The 13,058-nt window shown below is 53.3% G+C and overlaps 1 protein-coding gene across 1 annotated transcript in view; it reads left to right on the plus strand.

Moving 5' to 3' along the window:
• Positions 1–12,518, plus strand: part of ARRDC1 (arrestin domain containing 1) — a 41,975-nt gene extending 29,457 nt beyond the window's left edge. Inside the window, exons 3-8 of the mRNA XM_076355438.1 lie at positions 4,084–4,134; positions 4,700–4,854; positions 5,352–5,534; positions 5,913–6,089; positions 6,259–6,670; positions 7,646–12,518. Coding sequence (XP_076211553.1) covers positions 4,084–4,134; positions 4,700–4,854; positions 5,352–5,534; positions 5,913–6,089; positions 6,259–6,670; positions 7,646–7,710 — 1,043 coding nt within the window. The 3' untranslated portion in view covers positions 7,711–12,518. The remainder of the gene's footprint in view (positions 1–4,083; positions 4,135–4,699; positions 4,855–5,351; positions 5,535–5,912; positions 6,090–6,258; positions 6,671–7,645) is intronic.
• The last annotated feature ends 540 nt before the right edge of the window (positions 12,519–13,058 follow it).

Genomic DNA, 13,058 nt, shown 5'->3' on the forward strand with positions numbered 1-13,058 from the left:
CGTGCTGTGCATGATGCCACGTGCACCTGCTGTGCCACCTGCTGTGGTCTGGGGAACTCTCCAAGGCACCTGCGTGGCTAGCGGGACACATGTTGCCCTGTCCTGCCATCGTGGTGGCTGCACAGGACAGACGAGCACTGTGAGTGTCCCTCACAGGGTGCCAAGGTGGCTTTTGCTGCTGTTTTCCATGTGAGAGGTACCTGGGTGTTGGGGCAAGGTCAGCCTGTGCCCTGCCTATGCTCACAGGATGGCTGGGACAAGGGAAATTGTAGATTTTCCCCATTATGTCAAGACTAGTCAGCAGTTGGAAATGGAAGCTCAGCCTTTAGGAGCAGAGTTGCCAGCTGGAGAGTTTAAAGTAGTTGCCACCTCCCTTCTCATGGTAAGGGGGGACTCGGCTTGGGGCTTGCCGACTTTCCACGTGCCAAAGGCACCAGTCACGTGGCAAAAGACCGAAATGGCTTTGTAATCCCAGGCAAGTTGGACACGGAGCCTCCACTGTGTCCATGTCGGAGGAGCTCCTGCTAGGAGGGGCAAGCAGGAGCCCAGGGAACAACTCGATGTGGGGTTACTGCTAAATATCTGCATCTCCTCCTGCTTGCAGCGAGAGGCAGGCAGGACCTGAGCTTGCCTGTGGTCTCTGCTGCCTTGTTGCTCTGCCAGGCGCTCTGGATCATGCCCATGCTTTCACAGGAGTCTCCTGTCTTGGTCAGGATCATCTGTTTTTCTTCATCTGTTTTTATTAACTCTTGTCTCTGAAATAGCTCTGGCACTGAACTCCCACACCCCTTCCACTTTCCTTGCCAGTGGGCTCCTCAAAATGCCTGCTCCGGTCTGCCGACGGCTCCTACAGCTGGGATTTGGGGGTCGCCAGCCGCATGCGGGGCTGAGGGTGCCCAAACAGCCTCTGTGCTTGCAATAAGGGCAAGAAATGCAGGCGTTCAGCTGGAAGTCAGGGCTCTGCGAGCAGCTGGCTGTTCGTTAGCTGTGGTAGCAAATGAAGCTGCGTGCAGTGGCATCTGCTCCTGTGGGTAGGACCTGGGTGCTTGGTCCAGCCTGCTAGAAAATTCCCTATACGTGGAGGACCTCAGGGCTGGCGTAAAGATGCTTCTCTCTCTTTGGGGGAAGGAGAGTGTGGGCTGGAAGGAGCAGGTCTGAAAACAAGAGATACTGCTAATTGTCTGCAGCATCTCTCTGCTTAATGGAGTGGAGAATAGAGCTCGCTGTGTTTCCCTGGCTCCCTGCTTGGTGCAGGGCTGAGGTCTGGGCTCGTGACCGTGAGCCAAGCACTGCTGTGATGTCCTTGGTCCATGTGAACTGCGACGGGGCACGACTTCAGTCTGGGTTAGCTGGTCTTGGAACTCATCACTGGCCGTGAAGAGCAGGAATGGCCTTTTCCAGCTCTCACGGGCAGCTTGTCGCAGGCAGGAGCTGCAGGAGGGATTTGCAGGCTGCTCCCTGCCCCAGGTGGGGTCACAGCAAGTCTGAGTATGCTGTGAGCCAACAGGTCTCTGGGTGCTTGGGCTTGGTCTGAGCTATCGGGGTGGTCAACCCTGACCTGTGGCCAGTTCTCATCTGGTGACTTACTTGGAGGCTGGGCTACCCGTGTGGAAACTATCAGTGCCACCAAGTCATACAGTGGCTCCGAGAGCTCAACTGCATCCTCTGTGAGTGATGCTGGCCATGTGTGTTGCTGGGAGAGCATATTGCCTTGCTCGGTGCTGCCATTGGGAGTGACCTTCAGGACCCCTGGTTTTCTGCAGGGGGTTGGAAACTGTGAATATGAAGTGCTCACAGGTTCACTTTCAGCCTGGCTTTCTGTTGGTGCACGTGAGCTGGGCAGGAGCTTGACCAAAATGACTTGTTAGATCATGCTGCCTGTAATGTAGAAGAGGGACTTTCACCTTGCGGGGTCTGTGAGCTCTTCCTAAGGGTCCTGGAAAGGCTGTGAAGTTTTATGCTCCTAGCAGGAGACTTGAAATCACTGCCTGCATGTTCATCTGGGGCTCTGCAGGTCAGACAGCTGGAAAGTCACCAGGTCTTGGTGGAAACTCAGTGGCCACTACCCTCTGGGACTCCCATCTCCCTTCCTTCTGCATTGCAGTAACAGGACTTGCTCCCTCTCCCTTTCAGATGGAGCAAGTCCCCTTCCTGCAATGCAGAAGCTGCACAGGACAGTTGTTGTATTCCAGTTTATCGATTTGCTTTCCAAAAGTAAGGGTAGTGGGTATAAGGTCAACGTTGAATGGTGCCCAATAAAAGGTGGAAACCCTTGGAGCAGCAAACAAGCACTGGGTTAGTTGAGTCATTCATATTAGCCAGGCTTTACCCTGTAACCAACAAGCAAAGGCACCTGCTACATCTCAAGCTACTGCCTTTAACCGAGTGAAGCTTCCCAAGGAGGGAATAGGAGAAGCTGCCCCACACCTCTGTGCCTGTCCCAGCTCTGCAAGGCATCAGGCCTGGCAGCGGAGGCAGGGACTGGCTTTGTGCCTCCACCTGGTGGAAAGACCGGGTGTTGCAGTTTAGCCTACAAAATTCGGTTTTATTTGGGGGACAGGGAGGGAAGTCACCAGGGAGGTGTTCTGCGTGGGGTGATAGGAATGAGCAAATCTTGCTCCTCTCTCTAAGGACAAAGTGTATAAATAGACATCTCTTAGTTTTCTCCTGACTTGCCTTCGTAGCGATACGCAATGGCATGCTTGTCGTGTTATTTATTCTGCCTGCCTTTGCGCTGCAGGTGGGATGCACGCTAACTGGGATGTCCTTAGGTCCCCGTGGGGTGGCTGAGCGAGCGGAGGGGCAGAGGTGCAGCTTTTCATAACGTGAAGGATGCACCGAGTCAAACGCCACCTCCCCTGCCTCCTACCTGGATCGCAGTGTCAGCGGGGGGGGCTTTACCCTTCTCTCTTCCCCATCTCTCCCTGTCACGTAATCCACTTAATCCCCTGCCAACAGGATTCTATTACTGTCAGCTCTGCGGAGCCAATATTGCTAATGGGCAAGCTGTCTGCTCCGGCTTGCATAAACAAAGAGCTAGCCACATCTAGAGTCTTGGTACCTCCAGCAATGATCCTACAAAGCAGAATACACACAGCTTGATTTAATAGGTATCCAGGTCTCTTCTTAGCACTGCCACTTTAAAAACAAAACCTCTCATGTTTACACATATTTAACAAATGTGGATAAACCTTAGTGCTTTTCTTACTGAAGGCGACTTTGGGAGCTGCCTGATGTTACCAGATCACACTGCGGGTCCAGTTCAGATGTCACGCTGCCCTGGGAGGGAATCCGCAGTCTGGATGGGAGTGCCGGAGGGTGGAGAGGGTCGGGCAGTCTGAGTCTGTAGCTGTTGTTTTAGCCGTGCACTGAGTCTTGGCTCTGATCTGCGCCCTCAAGGCCGCTGTTGCAGAGCGGGATATGGTTGAAGAAAACCAGTGTTGAGGTTTTAACGTCGTGGAAATCTTTTCCTCGGCTCCTGTTGTCTAAGCAGCCGGGCTGAGGTACTGCAGGTCCCTTCTTGGGACGGGGGGTGGATTTAGGCCTGGGAGAGGGACCTCGTTCCAGCTCCTGAACACTGTGCACTCTGTGCGTGGGGTTTGGTGTGTGGCTAAGGCTATAGAGGCTTGATCCCTACCAGACTTCCTTACCACCCTCAGACAGTGCCTGTGCTCTCACCTTCCCCCTGACTGGCTGTAGCCTACTTGAGGAAAGATAAACACACGGCATCCCTTCTCCATGCCCTGTGTCAGTAGTCTGGGGCTAACCACTTACTATGGCACTGGGATCCCTTAAACCCTGCCCCAAAATACCTTATTTCCAGGGTATCTTAACGTAGAACCAGTCACTGGGAATGGAGACATCTCCTGTCCCAAGGAGAGGTGGGTGGCAGCAGATGCTCCCATTGACTCAAGCACTTCTCATTGGATCTGGAGTTGTCCAGTGGGCTGTAGGCAGCTGAACAAGTTGTGTGTTGCTCCCCAGGTGGTGGCCTCTCTCTCCAAAAGATCATGCTCTCCAGAAGATCACACCATTCCAAAGCAACGGCCTGTCCCACTTACCTTGTACTCTTGTTTCCCACAGGGGTCCTGACAGCTGGAGAGCACAACTTTCCCTTCCAGTTCCTGCTGCCAGGTATGATGCAGATAATGTCTGAAGGCACTTCCATGTAAGCCTCGGCTTTTGCAGCCTCTCGAGCTGTGCTGAGCAGGACTTGGGCTGGATGGCAGAGGCAGGCTGGCAGCTTGGCCTGGAGACGCTAGAGGGAGCGTAAGGTCAGCCACAGACAGCCAAAGAGCTTAAACAAGCCGGTACCTTCTGCGTTGGTGCAGAGCCGGGTCTGAGCTGTCACTGATGCCTCCCTAAGCGTGACCCTGCGAGCTCTTTGGGTGTGCGCAGGGGTCCTGGCCTGTGGCTAGCCAGCCGTCCTGCACACAGTGCGCTCAGAGAGAGGATCTCTGCTCTTGCACCTGTGGTTGCAGAGGATCCCTTCTGTAAGGAGGTTGCAGCAAGGTCTCCGGGTGACCTAAGTGTTCAGCCCCAGGTCTTTTTTGGGGGAATCCCCATGTGCTCTGTGTCTCAGGTACTTGCAGAACTCCTCAGGTGAGGAGGAAAGCTGCTTAAAGGGACTATACTTTCAGTTCAGAAACGCTTGGCCTGACTCAGCCTTATGATCCTTTTCTTTCTCTCTCAACTCCAGCCTCTGCTCCTACATCATTTGAAGGACCTTTTGGCAAGGTCCTCCATCAGGTGAAAGCTGTGATAGACACACCTCGCTTCTCCAAGGACTACAAGTGCAACAAGATCTTCTATGTTCTCTGCCCTCTCAACTTGAACGACATCCCTGACATCGAGGTAAGAACAAGGAGGAGCGTGGCTGGAAAGTGCCAAGGCTTCAGCATTTGTCCTTGACCTGTGTGCTGTCTGGGGAGTAATTGTGTGGTTGGACAACTCTCTGACTGCATGCCCTGACTGTGCAAGAGCAGGACAAGGACTCCTGATCTGTCCTGCTTTGCCATCAGTCCCCGCTCCCAGTGATTTTTGACTCTTCTTCATGTTGCTTTGAAAGATTTAGGTGAATTTTCAGCATGCAGAGAGAGGTGTTGACCAGGTGCTTGTAAAGACCTGGGTTTGGGGAACTTGCTTTGGAGGGAAGAGTGACTAATAGGACAGCAAAACTGAGAGGGATGGAGAAGTGAGACCTGTTGTCTGTGGCAGTGCTGTGTTGCTGGTTCTTTGCATCCTCTTAGACCAGATATTTCTACTTGCTTTTTTTTTTAATCTCTGCATGTTTTCCTGGAGGCTTTCTGACTCTCTTGAGCCAACATCTCTGTCTTTCTCCTGTCCTGCAGCAGCCCAACACTATGTCAATCACCAAGAAGTTCAACTACAAGCTTGTGAAAAGTGGCAACATTATCTTGACTGCCACCTCAGATCTGAAAGGGTACATCGTGGGGCAAGCAATCCAGCTCCGCACGGACATAGAAAACAAATCGGGCCGGGACACCGGGGCTGTGGTAGCCAGTCTGCTCCAGGTAGGCATCCGAAAGGGTGATTCTTTGGCTTGTGCTGGTACTCCACCCCCCTGAGACCTCTGTGAAACCAGGGCAGTTCTCACCAGTGTGCATCTCTGCTGCGTGTGGCTGGGAGGTAGCAGCGAGGAGTCCAGACCTCTGGCTAACTCTGTTTCTCTCTACCTTCTGGGGAAAGAGGTGGTAGAACTTGTCTTGCTTATACCAACTCAGTCTATCATATAATGATGGGTATTTCTGCTCTGTAATATGCACGTTAGGTTTGTGCTTGTGCTTATTTGACAAAGCAGTTGGGTGGTTTTATGTCCTGACTTACGTTTGTGGGAGACAGAAGACCATCTGCAATCTTTCTGCTAGCTGTATTTTCTCCTGTCTGTACAGAAAGTGGCTTATAAATCCAAGCGCTGGATTTACGACCTGAGGACCATCGCGGAGGTGGAAGGCTCAGGAGTGAAAGCCTGGAAACATGCAGAATGGAAGGAGCAGATCCTCGTTCCGGCACTGCCCCAGTCCATCCTGCAGGGCTGTAACCTCATACATATAGACTATTACATCCAAGTAAGTACATCAGCGCTCCTGGGGAGCTCCAGTGGGCTGTGCTCCCTTCTGGGTTGAGCTCAATGGCTGAACTCCGTAGCTGTGTGGTGCGGGTGGCCCTCGCATCAGGTGAACCTTCCCAGTGCAATGTATAATGAAGAGGATGCCACTGTTTTTCTTTCTCTTCCAGGTTTCCCTCAAGTCGCCGGAGGTTTCAGTCACTCTCCCCATTTATATTGGTAACATTGCTGTGAACAGGGTGCCTCTGAGCCCCTCCCGGTCCATCCAGCACATACCGTCTGCAGTGGTACCCAGCGCCCCCCCGGAGGAAGAGGAGGCTGCCAGCGGTTATCACCCGATGGACAATGTCTCGATCCCCACCAAAAGCCATTCCCAGCAGCAGCCATTTAGTTACGCCCCAGGACTGAGCTTCCAGGAGATAAGGGTGGACTCAGAGCAGACGGGCTCCCCAAACCATCCCACGCTCTGCCTGTCGACGGGAGCCACTGTCCCTTACTACGCTGAGGGGAATGTGGTGCCCGTCCCCACGGCCAGCTCTCTCATTTTGCCTCCGGAGTACAGCACGTGGGGCTACCCATACGGTGAGCAGCCCACCTCTGAGATCTAAACGGGCTGGCAGTGTGGTAGTAAATGTCTCCTACCACGAGAGTCTCTTTGCTAGCTGTGAACTGGGTGGGAATATAGGGATGTCAGCCTGCCGGGGGCTGATGTCAGAGGGGATCATGAGATCTCTCTGCCTGCTTTAGCCTCCGGAGGGAGTCCCCTCTTACAGCTGTAAAAGCCGGCTGTCTGTTCCCACGTCTACACTCATGCCTGCCCTGGACTCGTCGTGAGAGGATCTCCCTGTTCTTAAATGAGCTTTCAGCCTCCTACTGATAGAAAAACTTCTTGGCTTGTGGTGAGGCTGGTGGGAGCAGAGCCAGGAGAATGATGTAACTGAAATCTTCTGTCTGACTTGGAGTGGGCCTGCAGCTGGTCTGAAGACACAAGCTGTGGGGGTGGGAGCTGAGAGACTGTCCAGGGTGGAAAAGCTTGGGGAAATCCCAGCATGCTGGATTCCTGGAGCCGTGCTTGTCCTCGGCGGCTGGGGTGGCAGGGACCAGCGGTGTCCGTTAGCACAGACAGACTGTTAGCACAGTCCTACCCAAATAAACCCGTCTGTTAGCACTGGCTTAACGAGACACTCGATGTGTCACTTCAGCCCTGGCTTGGGGCACACAGAGCACGGGTCACCTGTGATCTGGAGGTGTTGGAGTCCGTGAGGATGCTTGTGAAAGAAGGGGAGGAACAGAACAGGACTTTGAGGTGCTGATTTTAATCCCTGTAGGCATCAGGACAGGGATGGGACTGGCTGGCTCAAATTCTGCGTATGCACACGCAAACCACATATATTTCAGTGGGGCAGGTTGTAGGGTCCTGGAGAGAGTGTGCCTGCTTGTGTGACACGTGTACATGTTAGCAGTTTGCTTTACTCTGCACTGAGTTACATAGACTGGGGTGAAGGGAACCTCCCAAACATCCACCATAACCGCTCTTATTCTTTCTTTCCCCCGCAGAGGCACCTCCATCCTATGAGCAGAGCTGCAGCAGTGCCAACTCCAGCATCAGCAATGGCAACTAGCCTCCCCTGCTTCGAGTCCCGCTGGCGCTGCCCACCCCCAGGCGCCGCAGTTCACCTGCCTACTGCAAAGTCTGGTACAGCACAAGGCGTCTTTTTATCTCTCTGGCTGCTTGGTGGGGTAAACGGCACATCCCAGCCTGGGCTTTTTAAGTCTCTTTCTAGGGAGGGGGGGAAAAAAACAAAAAGGGCAGCCAGAGCAGCCTGCGTGCGTGTGTAGGAGAGGTCTGGGAAACTGAACCGTCTCCTTCTGCTGCACCAAGTGCTGGAGAACTGGTTTTGCCCCAGGGATGCCCTCTGCAGCAGCCTGTGTTTAAAGTACTGTAGTCAACGCTAACTGCTTTACTATCAAAGCACCTGCGATGCCTTATCTGAAATGCTCCTGACTTGGCATGTCTCCACTGTAGGTGAAGGCTGGGCTGTGTGGACTTTCTCTTCTCTTTTAGGGGCCATGTGCTCTCCAGAAATGGTTTTGACAGCCCTTCCTCCTTGTCCTCGTAGGTCCTAAGGGTAGCTGAAACAGGAGGTTTCTTGGAGTAAGCAGGTTCGGAAGGTCAGGGACTCTTAAAAAGCCAAAAGCACAAGCCCTTGCTATACCTGTGTTGTGGGGTGAGTGACCGGCAGCCTTTGGTCCTCTCGCAGTGGGCTGCACCACTGCCTGCATGCGGTGAGAGGAGAGCAGGCTCTGGCAGCGGGGAGCTCGCTGGGGCACTTGCTCATAACTCAAGAGGCCCTGGCGAGCTGTGGAGGGAAGGCTCGGTGTTACCGTGGGGTGCCCACCAGCCAGCTTCTGGCCTCTTTCAGCAAGGGTGACTTTCTTCTGAAAAGCCCTGTAGGAGACAGTCCATCCTTGCTCGCCGCTAGACCACAGCGCCCAGGATGAACAGCGCTAGTCAGTCTGCAAGCGGGGGGACCAGATCCCCCCGTGTCCCATCTCCCACCCCTGCAGGGTGCCCTCTCCATCCCAGCTGCCGCTGCCTTTGGCAGGCCAGAATTACATGACAATCAAGTTACAAAAGTCTGTCCGATGCTACCTCTGAGTCTGCCCAAGGACCCTGTCCGTGGAAGCCCTTCCCTCTGGGACGGCCCTCCCTTGAGGCCCAGCCTGGTGTCTCTCGCAGGAGCGGTCAACGCTGCCAAGCCAGTGCGCGAGGGTGCTTGGCCTGGGGACTGTTCCCTCCACGAGCCGGTACTGGTTTACCGCCTGTCTCCCGAGCCGCCTCTCGAGCCACAGCAGGATGCGAAAATGAGTGAGTGGGAACACAAACCGCTAAGCCTCATTTGCAGCCTCCGCTGGACCTGGCAGGTCGGGGGAAGAAGCTCGTGGATGTAAAACAGCATTTTTCTTTTGCGCTTTCCCCCTCCCCTTGTTTAGCGCTTTTAGTATTGATTGCCCAAGCTGAGGAAACCACAAACCAGATACTTAAGAGCCGCAGGCATCCAGCCACGGCTGAAATTGTGGACTGCAGACCTTTGGCACTTCTGAGACTTGGTCTCCACACTGCCTCACGCTGGGCAGGCAATATCTAACAAACCTGTTAGGAGCACTGCAGCCTCTGCCTCCTCATTTTAGCCTGCCTCTGCACACCCCTGGCAGGCAGCTGGGACAAGCCCTGCTTTGCACTCTTTCTTTGCAAATGCTTTTTATTTTATTTTTTTTTTTAAGCGTTGAACTGCTTTAAGGATAGCGTAGAGAAGGTGCCGTTCTGAGCAGTGCTGGCACAACATGCACCAATGTTGATAGAATGATTGTCATTGTCCCTGAATATATATATATATATATGAGATGAAGTTTTGTTTTTAATGATTGAATTCATAAATACAAATTTTAATGCTGTATTTAATAAATTATTCTAAGAGAAAAGCTGTGCTTTTTCATCCATTTCTGATGCTTATCCATGTGCCTGTTCATGCCAAATCCAGGAATGCACCTTGCTGATTTCTTACAAAATGAAGCAAGTTTTTTGCTCTCACCGGGAAGGATGGTGACTTCTGCCAAGGCAGCTTGGGGAAAACAAGCACGGTGCAGCCTGACCGCGGTGCTGGGCTCGTAGTTCCAGATGGTTGGAGGGAGTCGGGCACCATGTGGGCTCGGCTTTGGAGAGAGCAGCCGCTGCACTGCTGCTTCCCTGGCCCCGTGTCCCGAAGTCCAAGTGGGCCACGGGTCTTGGGCAGTGCTCTCTGCTGTCCGACTGGAGAGGTGGGCTGGTGGGGAGGAAGGGGAGAGTGGACTCTCCCTTCAGGAGGATGGAGATGGAACAGCCAAGGTCTGGCTGGAAGGGCTGGAGACCACCAGCCCATGCCCTCTCCTAAAGAACCATTTGGAATAAACGTATTAAAAACGGAAGAAGGCTCCTCCCCACACCCACAGTTTGGTGATACCATGTCTGAAGCATGTAGGTGTTGCCTAAATGTTGTCATCGCGAGTAGCCTGAGGTGTGATCTGTGTCTCAGACACGAGGATCCTTCTTCACCCTCTGCTCAACGTATGCTTCTGCCCAGCTTTTATTATTTTAGACTTTCTCCTTTGCCTCGTGGTCTGTGCCTGCCATGAAAAGCATTCTTGATACACAGGGGATCAAAAGCGGGTGCTTGTTCGTTCATAACGGTACATCTCTTCCCCAGTGCTCTTCCTCTTCCTCCCAGTTAGTTGAACCTGTTTTGGCTGGCTCAGCCTGTAACTCCTGTGGCCTTCCTTGCTGTTGGCAGTACGTATCCCTCCTTTCAGGCCTCCACCCAAATCCCTTCCACACCTCTGGAAAAATTCCTCTGAGCTGTCAATGCTTCTGGACGTGCTGGGTTGGGCTCCAGGCTCCTGACCCAGCTGGGGTCTGGGAGAGGCAGCCTGGGCCGGGACTGAGTTCCCGGTTCCTTGTTCTCCACCCCTGAAGTTGAGCTGCTGGTGACGTGTCCAGCCTGTGTTCCTTGGCTGGAAAACTTGAACGCTGTTTGGTTACTGTGGCCAGAGCCACTGGGATGCCCTTCTAGACCCCCAGCCAGTGTCTGTCCTCCTCGTTTAACCTTTATGGTTGGGAATGCACCGTTCAGGGTGGAGACTGTGGAGATGAGAGGCCAGCCGTATCTCACACAGCTCCTGTGTTGTGCCCTGCACCTCTGCAGTGCTCCCGTGCACCTGAGCTTGCTCTCCCAAATTATATTTGCTACAAACTGGTCCTTCAGCACCTCTTGCTGTACACGGAGTCCCCTTTGCAAAGCAAGGAGCAAGTGGGCACACTCTTCTTCACTGGTGAGGAGTGTCCATCTCCGCTGGCTGCTGTGGGGGGAGCAGGAAGGAGTCGGAGCTAGACCTCACGGTGGTCCTTGTTCTTTTGGATGCTAGGGCTGGGCACGCACAGCTCGGGCAGAGAAGAGGCCTCTCTCAGACCTGCGAGGTGGCTCTGGCCAGGATGCAGCAGGTTATCACCCTAAGTTTATCTCTCAGCAACCTCGCTGTTGTGCAAGCGGACAGAAATAACTGGCAAAGCGCTGTGGTTTTCAACGTTCCTGCCCAGCCTTGCCTGTCCCCCAGCGCTGCGGCAGGGAATCGAAGCCTGGCGCAAAGAGCCTTGTTCATGTTTCACGGACCCCTTTGAAACGGTCCAGGACTGCAGGATGGAGGAGTTAGTCCAGCTCTCCTTAAACCTACCCGCAGTTGTGGCCTCGGTGCTGTGGCAGCAAGGTCCTCGGGGTATACGAGTACTTTGCGTGAGCACGATGGAGCTAAAACCAATGTTTGGGTGTGAGTATGGTCCCCTCTGGAGAGGGCGAGTGGACAATCCCTCTGTCCTCTGCCTCGCTGCTGTCTCTGCAGCCTCTCTGGCTTCAACCTCTTTAAGTCCTGGGGAGCTCCTGTAGGCCCCGGGTCATCCCTCTCTCCTCTTTCTGAACTCTGGAATAAAGGGGAAAAAAACCCATTTTTCCAAAACCCAGCTCTGGGTAAAAAACTTCAGCGTGCAGGAATTCATTCAAATTCCTGGCTCAAATTTTTTAAGCAATTGTTTTGTGGTTTTGCTTGAAATGGGGAGGGGAAGTGGTGGGGCGCGAGTGAAGCTTGTGAGCTAATTGTTTCCAAACTCAGCATTCAATGGAAAATACCAAAAAGATCTTCTGTCCGTTTTTTTTTTTTTTTTCCTGCTGCTTCTTTTTTGTCCTTCATGGCTTTGTTCTTGTCCCGCTCTCCACATGTGCCGCTTCCATATTTTTGGCTTTTTCAGTGTTGTTTGTGTCCTACTAAACTCCGCTTCGGCACCTGTTGTCCCGCTGCCTGCAGGAGATGGGGAACGGGGAGATGGGGGACGCGAAGGCTCTTCTTTTTGTTGGACGGTGATTCTTTTTTAGCTTTCCACTGAACTTTCAGTAGTTTTGTAAAAGTAACTATTTTCTGCTAGGAAGTTTTCCTGTTGAGCCAGCACAAGAGAGGAGATAAAGGGTGTTCTGGGGTCCGTTTGTTTATTCTGTATTTTAAAATATTTCCAACTATCTGCAAGAGGAATGTCCCATCCCTCCTCCCCAAGAGAGACTCGTGGGGTAAAACCCTCAAAACTTGTGCCCTTTCTTGTACCAATACTCGTGGCTGTAATTCTTTATTCCTGTGGTTCTCTTTACAGATTTTGGGGTTTTATACAACAGTATTTGTGATGGCTCTGTACAACCTAAGACTTCTACGCGGTTTATTACTGGGTTTTAAAATGTAAACGAGCAGTTTTACATGTTTACCACGGCTTCTGGGGAGTATTTTTGTCCTGGGTTTTAAACCACCAAATGTAAAGAACTGAAAAATGTAAATAAAGAGCTCCTTTTTTTTAAGACCATGGGTGCTTTTGCTCGGGGTAAATGTGTGATGGGCGCCGCCTGTACGCTGAGACCTGCCGGGAGGGCCTGGCACAGCGGGCGAGAAGTGGCTCCTGGCTTTCAGAGGAGGCATCCACGTCTACAGCTGAAGCTCGGAAAGCTGATTTATAGCCGACGCTAAAGCAAAGCCACGTCTCCGCAACTTAGTGGGGGAACCGTTGGGGTGGGAAGACGCTGGTGGGGTGATCTAAACTGTCCCTTGCTCCCACGATGGAGAAAGGTCCAGCTGGAAGGACCCGGGCGCCCAGCTGGAAGGACCCGGGCGCCCAGCCGGAGGAAGCACTGGGGCGGTTGGGTTGTTCTCTTCCTGCTAGCAGGAATCCCAGGATGTGGAGGTCCGACCCTGCTCGTCCCGCTCGGTGCGGGAGAGGGCGATGTCAGCCTGGCTGGAGGGCCGGAGCCGGAGCCGCCATGGCGAAGCGGTTTGCTGGCTCCACGCTGCCTGGGGCTGAGCCCCTGCCCCGGGCTCTGCGGCTCCTCTCGGGGCTCGCAGCAGCTGC

The sequence above is a fragment of the Aptenodytes patagonicus genome, chromosome 18, assembly GCF_965638725.1.
Source record: "Aptenodytes patagonicus chromosome 18, bAptPat1.pri.cur, whole genome shotgun sequence".
NCBI lineage: Eukaryota > Metazoa > Chordata > Aves > Sphenisciformes > Spheniscidae > Aptenodytes > Aptenodytes patagonicus.